Source organism: Zalophus californianus, chromosome 13 (assembly GCF_009762305.2).
Source record: "Zalophus californianus isolate mZalCal1 chromosome 13, mZalCal1.pri.v2, whole genome shotgun sequence".
Classification (NCBI taxonomy): domain Eukaryota; kingdom Metazoa; phylum Chordata; class Mammalia; order Carnivora; family Otariidae; genus Zalophus; species Zalophus californianus.
Window position 1 is genome coordinate 232,440 of NC_045607.1, and position 22,937 is coordinate 255,376.

The following is a 22,937-nucleotide window of genomic DNA, read 5'->3' on the forward strand; positions in this document are numbered from 1 at the left end:
TGACTCGGTATCCAAAAATTTCCTCTACTGCAAGGACCCGGGGCAGCTTAGAGAAGTCTGAGGCCGAATGTGGGGAACCAGACACAACAAAGCCAAGGGAGGCGAGGCCAGTGCAAACAGGCTCCACTGGGCACAAGCTGACGACAATTGGTCAGAACACTCAGTACAAAAAAATCAGGAGCTGTAACAACACGTCAAAGAGAAAGGAAAACAAGGCCCAAATCCCTTTACCAGTCACTCCTGCTCCAACCCTTCCTCAGTGGCGAGAACATGTGTTGGTCTTGCCTGTCCCTGAGGACAAGTTACCAGAAAGCCCAGGTCCGGGTGGGGAAGATTTTTCTTTCCAAAAGAAGAATCTGTTATGAAACGTGAAAGTGGAACGCCCCTCAGGGAGGGCCCAGGCATCAGAAGGGCGGGCAGCATCACCTACTCCGGACCTGGGAGAAGCAGACCCTGCAGGTCCTCTGGGGATGCCTCTACCCTCACCCCGTCTGCAGAAAACACCAGAAGATGGAGAACAGGGACGCAGCCCCCACAGGCACACACACAAACGCAGCTTCCTGTGGGACAGCGCAAGGGTCAGGTGGCTGCCCTCTGTGAGAAAAAACAGACAGGACACCAGGAGGGTGGGGGCAAGCCAGTGGCGCACACCCTGGGGAAACGGTCAGTCTTGTGAGGCGTGACAGTGACACCCCTGCAGGCGCACATGCTGAGCTTCTCAGGAGCAAAATGGCACATCTGCGACTGACGCCATATCGTCGACACAATGGATGAAACAAAGTGAGATCTAAGGGGTGGTGTGCATACGGCTCTCGACCACACGGGCTTTCTCTACTTCCTGTTAGGGCTGTCATGACATAAATAGGAAACTGTCCACAAAGGCAAGAAACAGAAATCTTGGAGGAACTGTCTTTTCCTAACTACCTGAGAGACCACAGGGCAGCCTAAAAGTGAGGAGGCAGGCACCTAGCGAGGGCGCGGGGCAGGCTGGTCAGACTCGGGGCAGGATGCGTGAGGGGCACATGGAGGGGCGGGGCGTCCTCAGGGTGAGAAGCACGCGACAGCAGAGGCCCTCGTGCCAGGAGTGGACCCTACCACAGCGGAGGCCACAGCCCATCTGTGACCCCTAACAAAAGCAGCATCACCCAAAGCCTGCAGGACACGCACAGCCCCCCCTCCATGCCAGGGGGATAAGCGGCAGGTTCCACAACCCTGGAGGCAGAGAGCACAAAGGTAAGTCCTCAACCCACTGGTCCCTGGGCCCCACAGCCCCCCACACATCACCTGTACCTTCCTTAGCCTCTTGCACGGTGTCTCTAAGTAAAACTGTTTTTCTGTGGTTTACCCCGAGTTTTTGCTCATCTGCCCACACTCAGCTTAGATACTCTGTGGGGGCAAGGGACACAGGTACACAGAGAAACAGGAGGGTTGCCCATCTTTGGAGCAAGAAGCTCTTCCAGACCTGAGAGCCACTCAGCGGGGCCAGCATTCATTCATGTCCACATGAACATCGTATCTTTCCCATGATGAATGACATGCCTCGGGTCTGTAAAATGTCTCTCTTCAGATGTGCGTGCTGCTTGCTTTTTTAAAGTTTTTCTGATAAAGAAACTACGTGTCTCTAGTTCTAAGACAAAAACACTGTGGGAAGGGTGCCCCTGCAAGACTCCCCCACTCTGAGATGCTAAGAGTGCACAGGCACCCTGGTTAACCAGGGCAGATTCAGGCAAAGGAGGCTGGAAGGAGGTGGGTATTCAGAAGGTTCTAGAATAGCAAGGAGAGGGAGACCCTGGGGTCTGAGCACAGACCCAGAGCCCAGGACAGTCCAGGCCAGAGAGAAGGCAGGCAGCTTGGCAACAGGTGGTCAGATCCGGGAAACATTCCGAAGGTAGAGCCAGAAAGTCTCCTGATGCCTTCAACGGCGGGTGGGGAGGGAGCGAGCAGTGGGCACATGGGCCCCGTGGGCACAGACATGGCCATGCAACGGGGACACAAAGTCTGAGCTGGAGCAAACCCTGGGAAGCTCTGGTGTACTTGTGGCCCTTCGTGTGCCAGAATGAACAAGCCACAGAAGCAGGCTGTGGGGAGCGGCATGCAGGGCCCAGGCTGGCGGGGTTGGACTGAGGGAAGACTGGAAGGCCAGGAGTCGGGGGGCGGGCAGCCACGGGCAACTGTCAGCATGAGAGAGGGGCCTGCTGGAACAGCTTCCCCATGAGGGGCTGGGGTCTGCCAGGGCGGGCTGGCTCCATGCCCAGACACGAGCCAATGGGAGAAGATTCAATGCTGTTCAGACGCCAACGCCCCTAAGTGGTTCAACAGATTGGACACAATCCCAGGCAAATCCCAGCAGCCTCTTTTTGTATGAACACCCTGGTTCTAAAATGTATATGGAAATGCAGAGTACTCCAGAGAGCTATACAAGGACCTTTGAAAAGGCACTACCTGGCTTCAAGATTCCCTCTGAGTCAACAGTAGTGAAGAGACAGCAGTACCGGTGTGAGGGTCAGCAAATAAATCAAAAGAACTAAACACAGTCCAGGCACAGACCTACGTTCGACGGTCCAAGCAGAGGCTTTTCCAGCCAACGTCCAGCCGGTACTGGAATCATCATATATTCACATGGATAAAGAGGAATCTTGAGCCTTGTCTCAAACCACACACACAAAAGATGGATTGCGGATCTAAAAGCTAAAAATATGAAAATCCTAGAGAAAGGAGAAAATCTTCACAACCTTGTGGGAGACAAAGAATTCTTAGGACACAAAAAGCACTAAACGATAAAAAAATTTTCTGTTCTACAGAAGACGTTGTTAAGAAAATGAACAATCAAGGCACAGGCTGGGAGAAAAAGACACAGCCATGTCTGACACAGGTCGTGACTCAGGAAACCTAAAGAATCCTTACAACTCAGGAAGAAGGTAAGTAGCCCAATTAAATAATGGGCAGTAAGTTTTAAAAATTCCTGCACAAAAGAAGATATAAGAGACCAACTAGCACGTGAAAAGATGCTCACACCGACAATCATCAAGAAAATGGGGTGCCTGGCTGGCTTAGTCGGAAGAGCATGTGACTCTTGATGTCGGGGTTGTGAGTTCGAGCCTCATGTTGGGTCATAGAGAATACTTAAAAATAAATTCTTTAAAAAAGAAATCATCAAGAAAGTGCACATTAAAATTGGAGTGTCTGAAATTCTCATTTGTTGCTGGAGGAAACATAACGCGGTAATAACCACTTTGGGAAACTGCCTGCTGTTTCTTTTAAAGTTATTAAATATACACTTTAACCCAACAGCAGTAATCCCACTGCCGGGAACTACCCAGGAGACACGAAAATTCACACCCACAAAAAACAAGCTCATAGCAGGGTTACGCCTAACAGCAAAACCTGGAAACACCCAGGTCCATCCCCAGGCAGTAGCACAAAGCAGCATGGCCACTGGTGGGTCAAGGGACCCGCCACCACCTCGGTGGATCGAAAAAGCCAGACACAGGGGGTGTACATGCTCTGGCCCCACCTACAGGAAAAACCCAGCCGCGGAGACAGATGGCGGCTCCACGGCCAACCAGGGTGGGGGCACCGTGGGGCAGAGGAAGTGCTCCAATCTTGCTCCTGGTGCTGATTAGACCATACACACATTTGTCAAAACTAAAATCACACGCTTAAAGTTCACTGAACGTCAATTAATTACAATAAAATTGACCCCAAAAGTAAGATGATCAAAAACGTATCAGATAAAAAAACCCAACAGAAGATCTACAAGATCGCACATAGGGCACCACGGAACCTTAGCGGGGGCAACTGAAGATGACAAACAAGTAGAGGGATCCACCATGTTCATCACCTGGAAAAGCAGGTGGCAGAAACCCCAGTGAGCCCTAGCTCATGGGTTCAATGCTGCCCTAAGTTGTACAACTTAAACAGAAACTGAAAGAGACCAAGAAGAGAAAGACATCTCTAAAGACCCCAAGGTAAAAGGACGTAAGGTTAGGGTGATTAATATGGCGTCAGCAGCGGGACAGAGGGAGCCCCGGGCGCACACGTCGCCTGCGTTATGGCGGAAGCCATGCTGCAGGGCACTGGGAAAGAGGACGACCCCCTCATCAAATGGTCCTGAGTCACACACACAGCGACGTGGGGAAGCCGGGCCCTGCAGCAAACGCCTACATGCGGAGGCTGACTGTACTTCTACAGACGCCCCACAGGTGCCTCTGTACAGTCTTGGCTGTAAAAAGCCTGGCTTCACTTGGGACGTTACCCACACCCACAGTATGGAGGAAGAGGCAGAAAAATTGGACTACAATAAAAATAAGAACTTCCATTCATTAAAACATCAATAAGCCACAGAGGGAATACACCTGCAAGACACAAATGTCACGAAAGAGCAGTTACCCCAGAACCTGTAAAGGACAGCCACAAACCATAAAAGGCAAACAGTTCTAGAAACATGAATGGACAGAAGACCAGGCAGGCGGTCCAGAGGGGACCCGGGGGCAGGGGCGCGGCAGCCCCTGAGCACTGCGACCACCCAGGACACAGGTTTCTCCCCCTGGAACGTGGCTTTCTGAGAGCCAACTGCAGGGGCAGGGCTGGGGGGTGGGGGGGGCACGGCGAGAAGGGCAGCTACTCCGGGCTCTGGTGGCTGTGGTTAGACGAGAGCCCTGGGTCCCCACTTCCACCCTGACCATGCTCCCGGATGTTCTTAACCAGGCGAGTCATGAACTAGGAGCAGCACGGGCACCAGGGTTAGGGTGAGGATAGCGTGAGGCAGCTTCCAAACGTCCCCCGGAAACCCGGGTCCTGATGTGAAGACCAGGGCCCACCCACTGTCCCCACAACCAGGAGGGCAGCTGGGACACACGAGGCTCCCGTTTGCTCGTCACCGTGCGCACATGGCCCCTCTGACGGCCGTGGGCTCTAACCCCGGATGAGCAGCTGGGGGGTTCAGAGGGCTGGCAGGATGCGTCCGGGCTTCACGTCCTCAAGCGAGGCAGGCTCCTCTCTGCACGAGCCCTGGGACCCCCCAGGTAAGTGGCCCGACTGCAAGCGCCCTGCAAGCCCTGAGCACACAAGCACGCCGGTGTGGCCGGCGAGGACACTGGGCCGTTGTGGGCGAGCCTCCTTACCGCTCCCACGCCGCACGGCCGCAACCAGCTCTCTACGCCCCAACCCCTCCAAACGCGTTACCTTGTTGTCAAGATCAAAGAGGTAAGAGTCTTCTTCCCGAACGTCAGCTTCCGAGTCAGAGATGAGCTCCCCGACATACCTGCGGGAGGCAAGGTGCAGGTGAGAACAGCAGACGGCAGGACCCTCACCCCTGACCACAGGGCAGTCATGGCAGAGCCCACACCACCCCCCCAAGTTGGCCAAACGTTCTGGAGAATATGCCTGTGACTGAGCTGGGATTTTAACTTCAGGTCCCAGATGATGATGACACAGAAACCCCTTCTCTGACCAGGGATCCAGAATGACACTCCCTGAAAACCACTGAATGGTACCATCCTAAAGGAGTCATGACCTGGTGAAAGGCTAAGTGCAGGTAGAAAGCCAGGGAGGTGGGCAGAGGGGTGGAGACAACATGAACTTGGTTTTCAGGGGCACCCACGAGTCCCAGGCATGGACAGGGCCCTGGCAGCCCCTCACCCTATGATGCTGTGTTGTCCCCAAAATGGCAGGGGTAGCCAGCAGCCCTGGGGTGACCCCGGCACGCACTCACTTACTCGCAGACGAAGGTGCCCAGGGGGATATCCTGCAGGGACCGCACGCCCCAGCCCATGTTCTGTGTCCGGTAGAGCTGCAGCCTTGCCCTGGAAAACAGGCCAAGTTCCCTGATGCTCAGCTCACGTACGGATTACACCGCCAGTCACGGCAGCAAACAGCGCAAGATACTGCCTTCCTATCACGAGAGCGCTTCCGGTGCAATGAAGCCCACAGCCCACCCTCAGGGAGCGGGAGACTGCCTCGGAATTTAGTCCGACTGCCTGTGTCTTCATCTGTAACACGGGGACAGGTCTGGCCGAGCCCCCGGGGGGCAACGAAGAGCACGAGGCGCTGACACTCTGCTGGCCCCTCAGAGAGGTTGGGGAGCTCTCCCCAGCTCGGAGCCATGGGGACCCACCTGCCCCTTTGTGTGTCCAGGGGCCCTGGGGGAGACGGACATGTCTGTCTTCCCCCCAGAGAATGTCCTGCCAACAGGGAGAAAGGGACATGTGGGCTGGTCAGAAGCACTCTCTGACCGCTGATACTGAGAAACCCTTCAATACCATGAAACCAGACTGATGTTGTGCGTGAATTTCCCCTCATAACTCAGACGGCCCAAAGAGGTCTTCTAATTCTCAAGCACATGCACAAGAGGAAAAGTTCATGGCCAGGGGACGCTGGGGGAAGGGGTCTGAGCCAGGCCAGTGAAAGGGGTGCTGGCCAGACCTCACCAGACCAAGCAGCCCAGGTGACCGAAGACCAAGGTGTCTACGCAGTCTGAAACATTTTATACCAGAGCATGTTCACACTGTTGTTGCAGAGACACTCAGACAACACAGAATATTTCAGAAATGGTTTGAGTATTAAAACAGTTGCCGTGCACGTGTTAACTCGAAGGCAGAGGCAATGTTCGTGAAGAGCCTGTTTCCTGGCCTTTGCCTCCCTGGTTCATGGACAGCCCAGTCCATGAACCAGGGCAGCCCAGTCCATGAACTCAGGCCTCACTGACATTCCAGCTGCTCAGAAGCAGGACTTGTGCTATTTACACAAGCTTGTAACACCACCAGGGGACAAAGGGCTCAAACAAGACAGCGTCTCTACTGCAAACACACATGTGCACTGCAACACATCCCACCCTTGTCTGTATGAAATACACGTAAATACAGCAAACTTCCCAACAAATTTGAGATCATTTTCACACTCTGAAAGCAGAGACCCCTGGCATCACCCTGCACTGAAGGGCATAGAACCCTACCCTCAGGCAGGGGCTGGTAGCCCATGCTCACCTGAGGCCGTTCTGCACGACTCGGTTCCGGCAGCTTCTCCAGCAGGAACAGGCGTGGTTGCACTCAAAGATCAAGGGCGGCTCCGCCATGTTGAACTCCGGAAGCAGCCGGCCGTCCTGGGGACAGACGTGCAGTCAGGACCGAGCATGGCTCACCATTCACGCTAAATAAACTGACACCAACACAGTTTTACTAACTAAAACGGGTATAGAAACGATGGTTTCCGGTCAAACTTCACACTGGGGGCACCAGTGTCCCGTTACCCATTCGTGCTCTGGACAGGAAGCATCAAACCAGGAGCGTACACAGGTTTACAGGATCCGTCTGCCCTGGTCGGCCTCCCTCCTTCTCCCTGGAACTCTCCCAGCCTCGCCAAGGCCACCGGCCCACAGGCCTCTCCACGTCCTTCAAGGGGTCAGTGCCCCCCAGACCACTGCCCATGCTCACCGCCGCGCCACACTCTCGGCCTTGCAGCCTGCAGGCCCACAGCTCTGGCAGCGACCCGGCCACCTGCTTGCCCATCCTACACCCAGACACGGCAAAGCCATTGGGTGACAAAGCAGGGCCTCGCAGCTGAGTCTGAAGTCCCCGTGGCTTCAGAGGCTGCTCTGTACAGTGAGAACTTCTCTCAAAATGCTCGCTCCCCCTGACCTTCAGCGTAGCAATGCTTCACAGAGAGCACACAGCACCAGAGTGAGGGCCACAGCCTCTGGCTTGGCAGCCACAAACACCCCCCGTGCCATGCCCCTCTGCTCCCAAGGTGACTCTGGAGACAACCATCTGCTGTGGTCTTGTCCCTACCCCAGAACACCCTGGCTCCTGCCCCCACTGACAACCTCTGAACTCCCAAAACCAAGGGCATTTAAGCTTCTTCTCTTGGACACCGGCTTCCAGAGCCGGCTCCTTGTCTCCCCAGCTGCCCCAGGCTGGGCTCACAGACAGCCACGCCCAGGCGGCCACAGAGGCTGGCTCCGACCGGTCTGCGTTTCTACAGCGGCTCACCTGCAGCCCTCCTTCCCAAGGCCGGCTCACCGCCCCGGCAAGCCCCACCCGCAAGCTCACCTTGTCATACCAGCAGCGCATACTGAGCTGGCCACACATGCAGTTGCTGGAAGAACAGTCGTCGATGCACACGCAGTACTGCAGGGAGACAGCTCGTCAGGTGGGGGGGCCGCTCTCAGCCGCGCCGCACGATTCTGACACGTGCTCCCAGAAAGCCAGGCCCGCGTGGAAGAGAGGTGACCGGTTCAAACGTCTGCATTCTCAAGGACACCAAGGGGCGAGCAGCCCCCGAGGAAGAGGGCATGCAAGCGGGAGAGGACACCCAGCCACTAAGACACAGAGATTGCATGAGGGGCTCTGGAAGAAGAGCCCAAAGGGAAGGGGAGGAGGCAAGGGGGTCAGCGACGTGGGGCCGAGAGGCGGTGAAAGAAATCCTGAGGCCGGCACTTGAGGACAGCCGCTCCGTGGGAAGGGAAAGGCCCAGGGCCACAGTCCTGCCCTGAGGGCACACGTCCAACTTCAATGCAAGAGGAGCTCGGATGCTGGGACACTCGAGGCAAAGCACAGGCTCCTCTCACTTGCGTGGCCCCCAAACCACCACTCACCGGGGGATGCTAGGCACTGCTCTGGGGGCTGGGGACCCAACACGGGATGCAGGATCCACTTTCAGGAAGGATCTTTATCTGCCTTTCAACTCTTTAGTGGAAGGCGATCACCGTGAGGGAAACGCCTGTGGACCCAGGCCCCAGAGGCCCACCGCACCCTGCCATCACTGACCTGCAAATGGGTGATGTTTCTGTCAATGTTCATGGGAGACGTCACGCAGTTCTGAGAAACATACTTGTAGTTGCTGGGGCACGGCTCGCTGTCCACAGCATTGACACACGGGATGGGGATTCGCTCATAGCCTCGAGCAATGTCTCTGCCACCGGAAAGGGGGGACATTACCTTTCGCTGTGACAAGTGACACCCCAACAGGGCAGCCGCCGAGCCCTGGGCCAGGCACTTTGGACTCAGGCCAGGGGATGCCTCAGCTTGGACAGAAGCTTTTGTTTCAAACTCTTCAAACCCCATCTGTCACCCTTTGCCTCAGAACGGTCTTCTCACCTGCTCACCGTCTTCTCCATCGGGACAGGCCTGTCGGGGGCTGCGTCTCGCAGCGCCCGGCTCATCTGCAGCGCGTCCCACACCTGGGAGTTGAGGCTTGCACACTGCAGGGGCGTCTCTCCCTCCTTGTTTTTCAAGGTGACATCTGAATCCCGAGAAAGAAAGAGGCTAAAAGGAAAAATGTAAGCCAACAAAACATTCAGACCTTAATTTAAAAGACAGATTTATGACTTTAGAAGGTAAAAATAAAGGGAACACATCATTCATCTTGATATTAACCCTGCTGACCAAGTGCTTCTAGAAAGATCTGCCCTGACTCACCAGGAATACACTACACATTACTCCTTTCCCACATTTACGGTCAAAAGTCACCTCAGCTTTCTTGTCAGGAAGCGTGTGTAAAGAACTAGGGATGGTATTTGAGGGTTTTTGGCTTTTCCATTCAAAGGCATGCTCAAAGATGAACAGGGCCAGCATGAGGCGGGCAAACCACGCTGTGTACACGGTCAGCGCCCTGCAGGCGAGTCAGAACCGGATAGAGAGTGGCAGCACAGTGGTCCTGTGAACTGCCCCTCCGCAGCCCCACCCAGGGGCCTCACACCACAACCCACTCAGCTGAGCATGCCGCCCCAGTCTGAATGGGCGTGTGTCCCACACAGGGCATACCCTCATTTCCAGGTGAAATGGGGGGACCTGAGGTTGTGCAACTGGGCAGGACTGGGTCCTGAGCTTCCAATGAGAGCAGAGCGAGGACAACTCCCCAGGACCCCAACTGCACCCACCCACATGTGTGAGTGGCAAGTGGAAAGCACTAACATCTTCATCCCTCCTGAACGGGGTCTGTCCCCTCCCCCTTGATGGGAGGTGCTGGGTGAGACTCATCTAAGTATTCGGGGAGTTTTCACAATGATCCTCCCTGAACCAGAAATAGCCATGCTGACCTCACAGGTGGAATGGGAGACTCACACCTCCACCTGCTTGGGGAAGGACCTTCCCCTGGGGGACCTGGGGCACCCGGGAGCCTTGCAGGGGCTGCGTGCAGCGGGACCACTCACAGGACACAGGCGTAGCGGTCCTCCCTGGCAGCAATGTGCAGGGGCGAGTCTCCGTGGACGTTCACGGCATGGAGGTCACACCTGGCAGCCAGGAGGATCTCGGCTATGTCCACACAACCCGAGAACGCAGCCCAGTGCAGGCAGATGTTCTCCTCCTGCACAGACAGACGGCGCAGCGCACCAGAAGGAGAGCAGAGACCTGGCTGAGTGCTGGGGATGTTTCCTTTCTTGTTTTGTTTTCATTATAAAAGTAATGTAATTACGGTACTGAATATTTTAAAAATAGAATAAAAAATCATCTGGAATTAGACCAATCTAAACACAACACATTAGTAACATAACATTTGGGAGTACTCTGCTTTATCTACTTTTTAAAATCATATTCACTTTGGAACAGAAGTACAATTACAGGATAGGACAATCCGTATAAGATTTGAAAAGGATAAAAGGTAGGCAAATACGACTGCCTTAAAATTTTACTTCATAAAACCTCTGTAAAATAAAACCTTTAAATCAAAGATCAGAAAAAACCATTTGTGCTGTAAATAAGCTATACGTGACTTAACAATAATCACAGTTTATTAGATTGCTACACTGTAATTCTGAAAACAAATGCGCAAAACGTATAAAAATTTAAAACTTGTGTTGAAGATGAGGAATACACATATATACAGGGCAACGTGCAGCCTTGCCAGGTGAGAAATCAGCCTAAATTAGAATAGTGACACAACAGCTAACCTACCACACTGGGGACAAACGAGAAAGTCACTCTGACCCCTCCCGGGCTGACTGCCCTGTGCTCACTGCAGGTGGCGTGGCACGGACCACCGTGCAGGCCGAGCTCACGGTCATGACCTACTCAGCCCTTTCTTTACCAAACCTTTAGTTTGTTCCTGTCTTCCTCCAGAACACAAGGCAGTGAATGTTTCAGTCCTTTTCTTTTTCTGACTTGGTCTCAGGGCTTAACCCCTCAGAGTGGCTTAAACACTGACTGGCCTCCTGGCAGAGTGGGTGCACCACTCAGGGGGCCCCACCCCTCAAGAACCCCCAATATCTCACAGGAGCCAAAGTCAAGCCTGGCTGTCCACTCGGCACCACCGCAGGGGCCTCGGCGGTACCGAGGCAGAGCCCCGCACAGTGCATGCCCCCGCTCCGCCCCATGTCAGCCCCCGTGGGACTGATGGGCCAGCTACATGACACTGCCTGCCTCGGTCCTGCCCTCCTCCCACCAGGGAACCCCCTGTAACGCTCCGGTGCTCCGCATATAATCTGCCTCCCAGTCCCACACTCGGAGAGCATCCAATGCTTCCAGCTCAATGAACTGGAGGAAAGAGAAAAGTCAAACTGCGTGGTCCTCCCTGTTAGCAAACAGCAGCTAGCCCCAAGCACAGGCTTCACCGCAGACTCTTCTGTCAGCCTTAGTGTTTTCTGAAAAGCCTGGATTTGCCTGGGGCTTCCTTTCCTGGACGTTGTCCCAAGACTCCTTCTACCCTCTCATCTTTCCGTTGTCCAAACATTTGCAAGCTCCAGAACAAAATGTGGTTTCCTTAGGGGCCTCTTTTCTCAGTCCTTCACGAGAAGGATTATGATTTTATAATCAGAATTACAGGCTGAGTACAGGCTGAGACTGTCCCAGTCCACCTAGGCTCCTCTTAGCATAGGAATGTGCAGTCCCAGACTAGGTGAGGTCTGCCTGCTATATTACAACAGGCCTGACCCACACATCTGAAGTGACAGACGGCACTTTGGTTCTGGCAGAGGCTGGGCTGGGCCAGAGGGACGATCTGCATTTACCTTCCTGCCTGAAAGAACCAAATAGTCAAAACGTGTGAAATAATGGTTTTCAGGACACTGGACATCAGGCGATGTAGTACTATATCCCTGAGAGCAGAAACAAGTAAGAGGGCCTGGGTCCGCCTGCTCACTGTCCTGAGATCCAGGCCTCGGAGCAGGGAGGGGACCAGAAGCCCCGAGACAGGAACTGAGAGCCGGTGGCCAAGACAGCAGAATGTGGGGCTGGGAAAGAGGCCTCTGGAGATCTGGACATTATCACCTTGGAGCTCCAGGAGGACACACCCCAAAGCCGAGGCACAGAGGGCTCAGCGCTAGGACCCACACAAGAGAGATGACCAGCACTAAGGCCTGCTTGAACCCATGTAACAAACCTAGGAAGCAAAACCCAAAGCAGACTATTTCCAAGTAACTTTGCTGCACCCAGAACAAGGCTCAAGACCCTTCCAGGAATACAGAAATTCACAGCAAGGTAAATTTCACAATGTCTGGCATGCAACCTAAGGTTACAAACAAAACTTTTGGAGCTGACAAGTACAATGTCTGACAGAAACACACTGGGTGAGATTAACAGCATAATAGGTTGTAAAGAAAAAATTACTGAGCTTGAAGACACAGCAAAAGTGCAATAAAACCAGCAAAACAGCTTTAAAACCAGATAAACTGCAATCCACAGTGAAAAAAATAATTGAGGAAAATGAAAAGAGCATCAGCGAGCTGGGAACAACTTCAAGCCAGCTGATAGTCACAGAACAGGGACCCTTGTGAAGCGGAGGCAGGCAGGAAGAGCTCTGGAAGGAATGAGGACCTCGCTGACACAAGCTTCACAAACCTTCCTGACCTCACACATGCAACACACACACAAGTAACACAAGGCGCATCATAATCAACCGCTAAAATCTAGTGATAAAGAGAAAATCCTAAAAGCAGCCAAAAGAACGCAGATGCACTCTATCTGGAAATAAGGACAAGACACCAACGAGAATTCCCCATGGGGAAACTCCTCGGTGAGGACGCAGAGAGGCTGTGTGTACAAAGTACTGAAAGAAGCTGTCGACCAAAGTCCACACCCAGCAAAACATCTCCCAAAGTGAAGCCAAGATATGGAGTCTGCAGACAGGAAAAGCTGCAAGCACCTGTCATGGGCAGAACAGCACCCCAGGACACAATAAACAAAGTCAGACGTGTAGAGGAGAAACGACCCTGGAATGAAGGACCTAAGTAGCAAAGGAAGTGGTATCAGCCCGGGCTGATTCCTGAGACTTTCGTCACTACAGTGTTTCCAAAAGATCACCAATTGTTGAAACAAAGTAACAACCTATTGCAGTGCTGGTACAGCATCTGAGAGCAACAGCATGAGGTTTGGGAGAAACGGGACACCCTCTGTGTATGTAACACAGCATTTTCTCTTAATTGAAAAAGCATGGCGCTGGCATAAGGACAGACACGTGTGGGCAAATGGCACGGAAGACAGAGCCGAGGGACGGAGCCACACGCATGTGGACAAAGGGGCAAAGTCAAGTCTATGGAGAAGGGAAAGGGTGCCCGGACAGCTGGACATCCTAATGCAAAACAAACTACTATAAGAAAACACGGAAGAAAGTCTTTGGGATCTTGGGTCAGGCAATGATTTCTTAAAGAGAACACCAAACATATGATCCATAAATAGAATATAATTAATAAACTAGACTTTACCAAAATTAAAAAGCATCTGCTTCTCAAAAACAGTTGCTAAGGTTTGGAAAACATCTGATAAAGAGCACTTGTATGCAGAATGTACAGCAACTCTTAAAACTGAAGAATAAGAAAATAAATGATCCAATAAAAAATGAGCAAAAGATCTGAAAGGACCGCCCTCACCACCCCCCCAAAGGACACAAACTAACCACAGTAAGTGCTGGGGAGGCACAGCCTCTCAGGCACAGGCACTCTGGAAGCTCGGCAGCTCCTTCAACAGGTGACCCAGGTTTTATGGGAGAGAAATGACAGCAGGGGTCCACGCAAATACACATGCGTGCATGTCCACAGCAGCTCTATGTGTGACAGCCAGAACCCAGAAAACCCCCACGTCCGCGACCCAGTGAAGGACACCTGAGCTGACCTGTCCGCACAATGGAACACTGACCCCCAGGCTGATGTTGCCTGAGCAACAATCACACTGCACGGATCCGCCTACGGAAAGGTGAACTCACAAACTCAGTGACAGAAAGTGAAGCAGACGGTGGCTGGCTATGAAGAGGCAGGAGGAAACTTCTGGGAGTGTCGTGCACTGTCCTGACTGTAGTGACGGTTTCTGGGGTTAACTCTCATCCAACTGGACACCCTAACTGGTGCACCATTTACACATCCATAAAACTGTTAGGGTGCAATAATAGCGCTGCTTTGTCACATGAACAACAAACACGCAGTCTGGTCCACCCTCCTGCTTCCCGAGGACCACCACCAGCACAAGCGCTGACACCTACATGGACGCTGTGAGGCCGTCTGCTGCCCTGCACCCACACGCTCTTGATACCCTGCCCAGCGAGGACACACATCTGCAGCTGCTCCAAGCACTCCATGCTTGAAGGGGGCTGCTCACGATGTGCCACGAAGCGTCCACAGGGCAGAGTCTGACTGCCCTCTGCTGCAGCCACGCTGGACCCAATCACACCCCTTCTCGCTACCCTCATCCAAACTGCCGTGCGGCTCCCAGACCCCGGGTCCCCGCAGGCAGCGCCACTGTACTGACCCCAGCTCTGAGGACATTCACAGAAACACCCCACAGCTGAGCCACGTTGCTGCAGGCCCAGATGCTGGCCTCTGTGCTGACGCTCCTGGTTTCAGGGCAGGGCAGGACCTGCTCACAGACGTGGGGAAGGGTCCCAGTGCCAAGCAGCCACAATGAATGACCAGGCGGTGCTCACTGCTCCCACCCCTTCTTTAAGCGGGGATCTGGAGAGCCCTGTCCCGCTCAGGGCTCAGAACCAAAAGACACCACCAACACCACCTGGCTCCCTACCTTGGGCACTCGGGCTCCATGCTGACTCACACCCTACTGAATGGTGTGCTTGCTTGGAGAAATCATGTCTTACTGTTAACTGCTTTCATATTTCATTATCAATTTAATGAGTCTGTGCTACATTTTCCATTTATGGCTTTTGGTGACTCTCTGTAACAGCCGAAACAGCTCTGCAGGGCACTGTGTCTGTCTGCCCTGGGACCCCTGTCCCTCTGCCTTGTTCCTGAGTGGGTCCCCAAAGAACTTTCCAGAAACACCCTTTTAAATTAACCAGAGGGGTGCCTGGGTGGTTCAGTCAGTTAAGCGTCTACCTTCAGCTCAGGTCATGATCCCAGGGTCCTGGGATGGAGCCCCGCACTGGGCTCCCTGCTTGGCAGGAAGCCTGCTTCTCCCTCTGCATCCCCACTTGCTCGTGATCTCTGTCACTATCTCGGTCTCTCTCTCTCTCAAATAAATAGATAAAATCTTTAAAAAAGTTATAATATATAAATTAACTAGAATCACCTCCTATCTGATATACGGGCTGGAGCATTACTCCCAGAGGGACTGGCGAGTTTTCCGACCTCGGCCCCATAACCCTGTTTTCTGAAAACAATTATGTCCCACAAAACTAGCCATCAACACAAACACCTTAGCTCTCATGGCCTGAGCACACGGTGGCTCCCTTTCTTTCCTTCCTGGACAGCAACAGAGTACAAGTTAGTGCTCACAGGCCGCCTGCCCAGGTGTGGGGTGTGCCCTGGGCTCCGTGGTCCTAATCATAGACATGGGAGTCAGTGATGCAGTCCCAGTCCAGGTTCGCCTCTGAAAAGGCAGGCACTATCCACAGGGCAGGCCTCAGGAACCTCTGCCCCTCAATCTCCACCTAGCAATTGGCCAACACACAAAACAGTCCCAGGAAACCACAGTGGGTCCAGGGGCCACTGGAAACCTGGGAAAAAAGGGCAGAGCCACAGGCAGGCTTCCAAGAACAAGAACCTTCAGCTGCCAGCTCTGTACACCCTGGTCCCTCTGTCCTCCTCCAGGACCCGCTGCCCTGAGAGGTGTTCAGGACCAGCGACAGCCAGAGACTCACATTATCCCGGATGTTGATGTCGGAGCCCTTGGACAGCAGCAGCTTCACGAGCTCCACATGCTTATACTCAGTGGCCCAAATCATGGGCGTCCAGCCGCCGTCATCCTAATTTCAAAAAAAAAAAAAAAAAACCACAACACACACAAGAAAAAAAAAAACAAAATCCATTACAGCTCTACAGACAAGTAACATGAAGCACAATCTCACTCGGGACCTGTAAGACAACTCCACGAGACAGGAACCAGTCCAAGTCCCCATTTTGTGGATGAGGAAACCTAGGCTCAGGGTGTAGCCCCAGGGGTCTCAGTGAGTACAGGACGGAGCCAGAACCTCTGCTCTGAGGGGGACGGATGGATCTGCCAGGAGACCTCGTCCCTCTGAAGCCTGGTGGGCAGTCACGGCCAGGATAACACTCGGCACACCAGAGTGCACCTGCTTGGACCACGTAAGGACCGAGAAATGCTGACCAGACCGCCCCTCCCAGACCAGCAGTCCGGATGGTGGGTAGCCAGACCCCAAGCATGAAGCAGGGGCAGCTGCTAACAACTGCAAACAGACAGATATCCAAGCCCAGAGACTGATGGAGGCTGTGCCCAGGTCCCACTTCTTCCTAAAGGACGGGAAGCAAGAAAACCTGCCCCGGCCGACCCCACATTAGCATCCGTCATGGTTCTGACGAGTTGGCTTTCTACCATCCACAAACTTAGGCCTCTCTCCTTACTCAGTGGTGGTGGGTAGTTTTATTTAAAACAGAAAAAGGCAACTCTTCAGGAAATGAGTATCACGTTAACCAACTCGTGGTCTGGTGGCAGAAAGCTCAACCCTCCCTAACACCTCCCCAGCGGCTTCCTGTACCCGCCCCTCAGCTGCCACATCTCTCTGGGAGACATATAGTCAGGCCATCCCTGTAGGATGGCTGTGCGCACAACCTGGGCCCTGGGGGCACAGCAGGAACAAGCAAGCCTCAGGGAGCAGAGCCCAGCCCAGCCCAGCCCAGGGGAAGAAACATACAAAACGGAACCAAGTGGGAGACAGAAAATGAAACAGGGGAAGGGTCCAGCCCACGGACCCTGTGAGAGTTAAGAGGTGGGCTGGGCGGCACAAGGCAGGGAGCTGTATTTCTGGGCCACTGGGGAGGGTCTCTGTCAGGGTGGCTTGTAGAGTGCTGGGTTGGAGGCAACGGCTGGACTAAAAGATGGGGCAGAGCCTGTGAGCCAAGACACCCTTTCCAGGGCCCAGAGTCACATGGGAGGGGAGGGGTCTGGGTCTCAGCGAGTGGGAGGGAAGCGTGCTCACTTGCTCTCCCGAGTCACTGGCTAGATGCACATGGGACCCCTCCTCGTGCCAGGGGCTACATGCCACACAAAGACCCTGCCCTGGAACCCTGATAGCCACTGGAAGGGAAGATGGGGTACCACAGGAGGGAGGGCACCTGGCACACAGGTCAGGGACCCCACTCAGGTGGTGACACGTGCCCCGAGGCCAGGAGGCTGGGGCAGCTCAGGCAGGCGCCATGGGAGAAGTCTCCAGCCAGGCAGCAGGGTAGAGGCCGTCACAGGTGTGGGCTTTTAGAGGGGCCAGTGGTCAGCCAGGGGAGGCGGCAGCCAGGGTGGGTGAGGCCAGGCCTTCCAAGGCCTTGCAAGGGGAGCTGCGGAGAACGGGTCAGGGCCAGGACTGCTACAAAGGAGAACGGGGTCACTGACCAGTCAGCCAGGTGAGTATCAGTAAGTGGAAGGTGTGGCTTTACCTGACAGTTGACGTCCATTTGTCCATTTGAAAGCAGATACTGAACTACATCATAGTGACCCTTCTTGGCAGCGAGGTGCAGACAGGTGGAGCCCTCTGCATCCTGCAACACAGTTTCCAGAGAAATCCCATGACCTACAGCACGACCCTGAGCACATGACCACGTGAACGTTTGTTCCCCACATGAGTGAGGTTCCTCGAGAAGAAGGAACCCAGGCAGAGAAAGGTGGAGTTATTTTCAGAGGTCGTCCGGCTGAGGTCCAAGCCCTGTCCGCCGGGCTCCAGACACCAATGGGGCCTCAGGTGGCAAGAAGTCTTCAAGTTTTATGACACACCTGGCAGGTACATCATGTCAACCACCCATCCCTTCCTTTTTCCCATGGTCCAGACAGGCCGAAGCATGCCCCAGGCTTCTCGACATGGCCAGGTGCTGTGCCCTGTCCCTCCGTTCCAACATGGCCCCCAAGGACTATGCCAGGCACCTGCAGCACTCCTCACATGACAAGAGGGCCACCCGTACCCATCGGGACCTCTACGAGACAATGGTGGCCGTTGCACGCTTTTAGACTAGTGCTAATAATTCCGTAATCATTATCCATACGCCACAGAATTAAAAACAATAAATGGCAGAGAAAAGCAGGGGCCCAGAGTGGGGGCACGCTTGCCCTGCAGTCCGACGCACGTAAGGGTGGCTGCCTGCCTGTGTTTTGCCTCCTGTGGCTGCAGGCACATCTCCCCATTAGCTTTCAGCTCTACTTCCTCAAGCATTGAAGGACCTCAAAACAAAACAAAAGCCACCCTCCACTGTGGAAGTCAGACCCAGAAAGCTCCAGGAGAGACTTGGGGGTCCTGGGAGGGCTGGGGGACCACGTGTGCCCTGGTTCACAGGGCCAGGCTCAGTGCCAACCTGAGAGCCTGCATCCTGCACAGATGGACTCTTCCTGGGCGTGCGTCTCAGGGACCTGTGTGTACACACTTCCACCGTTTTCTCCTTACAGGGTCTCTCTTTGCCTCCCCCCCTGCTCCTGTCTGTACTGACCATGTTTCCTCAGTCCCTCTTTCTCCCTCTTTCTGACCCTCTAAGCAGTAATCCGAGATTTTCACACACACACCGTTAAAACAGATTTCCTACCAAGCCTGAAGTTAGTAACCCGCTTTTCTCAAGAAAACCCACACACTCAAACCCCATATTACTGGTGTTTAAAATTTTAATTGTATGATAAATACAAAAATGTATGATTGTTGGTGTAAAGGCTGGCCTTATTTTCAAGTGTTCTCAGTTGAATGACTTCGCACTGAGTATCGCAAAACGTCCCCCTGTTCACACATCCCAGAGCTGAACAGGGGCATCTCCACCTCGGGGCAGGGGCCCGCCACACAGCGGCAGCGACACGGGCCATGCTATGGCTCCTCTGGGCAGTCCAACCTTTGAGCGCCACCAAATCCAATGGCTACACGATGGTGTCTCAGGGTGGTTTTCAAAAGGCTGAGCACCTTCCCTGTGTTTGCTGGTTCCTCAGATTTCCTCTTCCGGGGACTGCCCGTTGATTCTTTGCCCATTTTTCTTTTGAGCTCTTTTGTTTGTTGGACTTCCTTATTTTTTGTATATTAATCCTTTGCCAGTATATTGCAATATCTTCTGGCAGCGTGTAGCCTGCCTTTTGTGAACTTTGTGACATCTTGTTGACCAGAGTTTCTTAATTCCAATGAACTTGACTTTACCAATCACTTTTGTACTTCTCTGTGTCTTCCTGAAGAAACCTCTCCCTATGCTGGAATCACAAAAATAATCTTCCCTCTTCTAAAAGTTACTACTGCACAATACGTGTTCTCCATCCTTTCTCCTCCCACCTGTTTGTCCATTTAACGCGAGCACCTGCAGAACACCATTACACCTGCTTGTGGTGTGCTCAGTCCTCACACATGCTGCCCCTGTGGGCGGGGTGGGGGTGTCCTCACGGACGGGGTGGGGGGGTGTCCTCACGGACGGGGTGGGGGCTTCGATCCTCTTTCCGTGCCTGTAGTTCTACAAATACTGCTTAGTACTCCACTTCCTCCACTAGATTTTTTTAAACTGTCCTTAAAGCTGTATTTCTTTTAAATTATTTTCTTTGTACCTCCTCTGGGGGCGATGATATTCCCCTAATCAGTCCACTCGGATTGATGTTTACCGCCTCCCAGAGCAGAATTAAGACAGCCTGACAACAGTAGGATTGCATTCGTGGCTCCTGCCCAGTGCTGTTGGTGACCATTTTACTTCTAAATTGGTATGAACTCCACCCTGTGAAAATATTTCTGCTTTAAACAGCCTTTTGTCTTTTAGGAAATTTAAAGAAAACAATGGTCTTTCCCAGGCACTATTCCTGGACAGACTCTCACGCAGAGTTCCCTCCCCTGTTCGGGCAAATGTATCAATAAATCCTACCAGTTTTTGTTCACTTGAAAGTGTTTTATTCCACAATTATTTGGGGGGGGTTACTTTTACTGGATGCAGCCTTCTGGGTTAATTTTTTTGAGTTTTCTTTCCCCATTGTTTCAGATGAGAAGTTGGTGATTTTTTGTAATGCTGTTTGCCTACATGTCATATGTCATTCTTTGGCTGCTTCTAAGATTTTCTTTGTTTTCAGTTTTCAACATTGTGTAGGTGTGGTATTCCTTGTATTTATCTAGTTTGGGGTTGGCTTAGTTTCTTGGATCTACAGATTGTTATCTTACCAAATCTGGGAAGCTTATGACCACTTTTTTTTCCAATATTTTTTTTTCTATCAGATTCTTTCTCCCCTGTTTCTGGGAACTCCAATTACACATCAGTTGGAAACTGTCCAAAAGCTGTTTTTCAGACTGAGTAATTTCAATGAGCGGTCTTCAGTTGCAGTGACCACTTTCTTCTATTGCACGCTATCTACGGCTAAGTTCATCCATGAGCCGTCCGTCCCCTTCGACGTCTGCTCCCCTCAAACCACTGAAACTTCTCCGGTCCTTTGTCTGCAGGTTCCAGGTGCTTCTGTAAAGCCCTGCACACTAACCTCTTGCCTCTGCAGTGGTGCTCAGCGTGGGCACGAGCTCCTGTGGCAAGGCTGGGTATCCATGCCTTGGCAGAGAATGGGGTAAATGCGTGGGACTCATCCACCCGTCATAATGGAGAAGATTAATAATAGTTACCTATGGACATTTATAAAACAAAGGTTTCCAGATTGTAATAAACACCAAAAATAAAGCAAAAGACTAAAACTTGAAAAAATATTCATACCACACATAAATAACTATGTACCAAAAAGTGTTCACTTTAAGACAAGCTAAATAAAATAGTAAAAAAAACAGATAACCATTTGTGTATATCAAACTGTTAATATTTTTTTAAAAGGTTTTTTTTTTTTAAAGATTTTATTTATTTATTTGACAGAGAGAGAGAGAGAGAGAGAGAGGGTACAAGCAGGGGGAACAGGAGAGGGAGAAGCAGACCCCGCTGCTGAGCAGAGAGCCTGACATGGGACTCAATCCTAGGACCCCGGGATCATGACCTGAGCCGAAGGCAGACGCTTCACCGACTGAGCCACCTAAGCGCTCCTGTTAATATTTTTTTAAAAACCTATCATAGTCGCCACTGGAAGTGAGTGCTCAGACACACTTGGTGTATACTCCAGGAAGAGATATAAAAACCCTCAATATTTCAATCTAACAATTCCACACCCAGAAATATGTCCTAAAGAAATCAAATGTGCATAAACTTAGCTAAAAAAATGTTAATTGGAGCAGTGTGTATAATGATAATTGAAAAAAGGGGTGCCAGAGTGGCTCAATGAGGCGTCCAACTCTTGGTTTCGGCTCAGGTCATGATCTCGGGGTCATGGGATCAAGCCCCACATCGGGTTCTGCACTCAGCAGGGAGTCTGCTTGAAAGATTCTCTCCCTCTACCCCTCCCCCTGCCCACATACTCACACTCTCCCTCTGAAAATAATCTTTAAAAAATTGTAAACGAAAATATTAAGCAATAACCAAATTTGACTAAAAGTGATACCACTGCATCATGAAATACAATGCAGCCACCTCAAATAACGTTATAAAACAATGTTTAATAGAAAAAGTGATAATTTGATGGAAAAAAAGGAAGTTGATAAATTACTATTAACAGCATAAGTTTTTGGGAAAACGTGTATTTATGTGAGAAACTACAAGATCATTTTTATATTTTTACTGTAATTTATGCGTACATATGTATATAACATAAAATTTGCCATTGTGGCCATTTTCAAGGGTACAATTTGGTGGTAGTGACCCCATTCACACTGCCGTGCAGCCCTCACCACTCACCCTAACCAGAAACACGGTGCCCACTAAGCAGGGATGCCCACCCCACCCCAGCCCCCATAAACTTTATTTAACCTACTTGCAGTCTCTCAACTTGACGACTCTGAGTCCTCACACGAGTGGATCCTACAGGATGTGTCCTTCTGGGACAGGCTTGTCTCACTCAGCACTTTACCTGTGCTGGGTCTTCCTTCTTGTTTAAGGCTGAGTGATGCCCCATAATGCGCACAGACCATTTTTTGCTAATCTGTCCTTCCGTGGGTGGACACTTGGGCTGTTTCCACCTTCCTGCTTTGTGGACAAGGCTGCTGAGAACATGGGAGTGCAAATACCCATTCATGCCCCTGCCTTCAGTTCCTCTGGGTAAATACCCAGGATTGGAACTGCTGGATCACATGGTAGTTCTATGTTTAACTTTTTGAGGAACCACCAAACTCTTTTCCACAGAAGCTGCATCATTTCACATTCCCCCCAGCAATGCATGAGGGTTCCAATTTCTCTACATCCTTGTTAGCACTTACTTTCCATTTTGAGATAACTGTTGCCCCAAGGGGAGGTGACATTTCACTGGGGTTTTGATTTGCATTTCCCTGATGACTGGTGATATTGAGCATCTTTTCATGTGCTAATTGGCCATTTATAGATCTTCTCTGGAGAAATTTCTATTCAAAGTCTTTGCCCACTTTTGAATCGGGTTGGATTTGTGTTATTGAGTGGTAGGAGTTCTTTATATATTTTGGATAGGAATCCCCCATCAGGATTTATGACTATTTCTCCCATTCCGTGGGTTGTCTCTTCACACTTTTAGTGTCCTCTGACACATTAAAGTTTTTATTTTTGATTAAGTTTATTTTATTATCTGTGCTAT

The 22,937-nt window shown here is 51.9% G+C and overlaps 1 protein-coding gene across 8 annotated transcripts in view; it reads right to left on the reverse strand.

Annotated features, from left to right (window-relative positions):
- The window catches only part of EHMT1 (euchromatic histone lysine methyltransferase 1), a 137,154-nt gene that overhangs the window by 4,008 nt on the left and 110,209 nt on the right, over window positions 1-22,937 (reverse strand). For all 8 annotated transcript variants that reach the window (XM_027615859.1, XM_027615860.1, XM_027615864.1 and 5 more), the window contains 9 exons: window positions 17,762-17,863; window positions 16,015-16,119; window positions 10,148-10,302; window positions 9,093-9,260; window positions 8,763-8,907; window positions 8,046-8,123; window positions 6,984-7,099; window positions 5,718-5,804; window positions 5,185-5,263 (listed from right to left, as the gene is read on the reverse strand). In XM_027615859.1, the coding sequence (XP_027471660.1) occupies window positions 5,185-5,263; window positions 5,718-5,804; window positions 6,984-7,099; window positions 8,046-8,123; window positions 8,763-8,907; window positions 9,093-9,260; window positions 10,148-10,302; window positions 16,015-16,119; window positions 17,762-17,863 (1,035 nt within the window). The remainder of the gene's footprint in view (window positions 1-5,184; window positions 5,264-5,717; window positions 5,805-6,983; window positions 7,100-8,045; window positions 8,124-8,762; window positions 8,908-9,092; window positions 9,261-10,147; window positions 10,303-16,014; window positions 16,120-17,761; window positions 17,864-22,937) is intronic.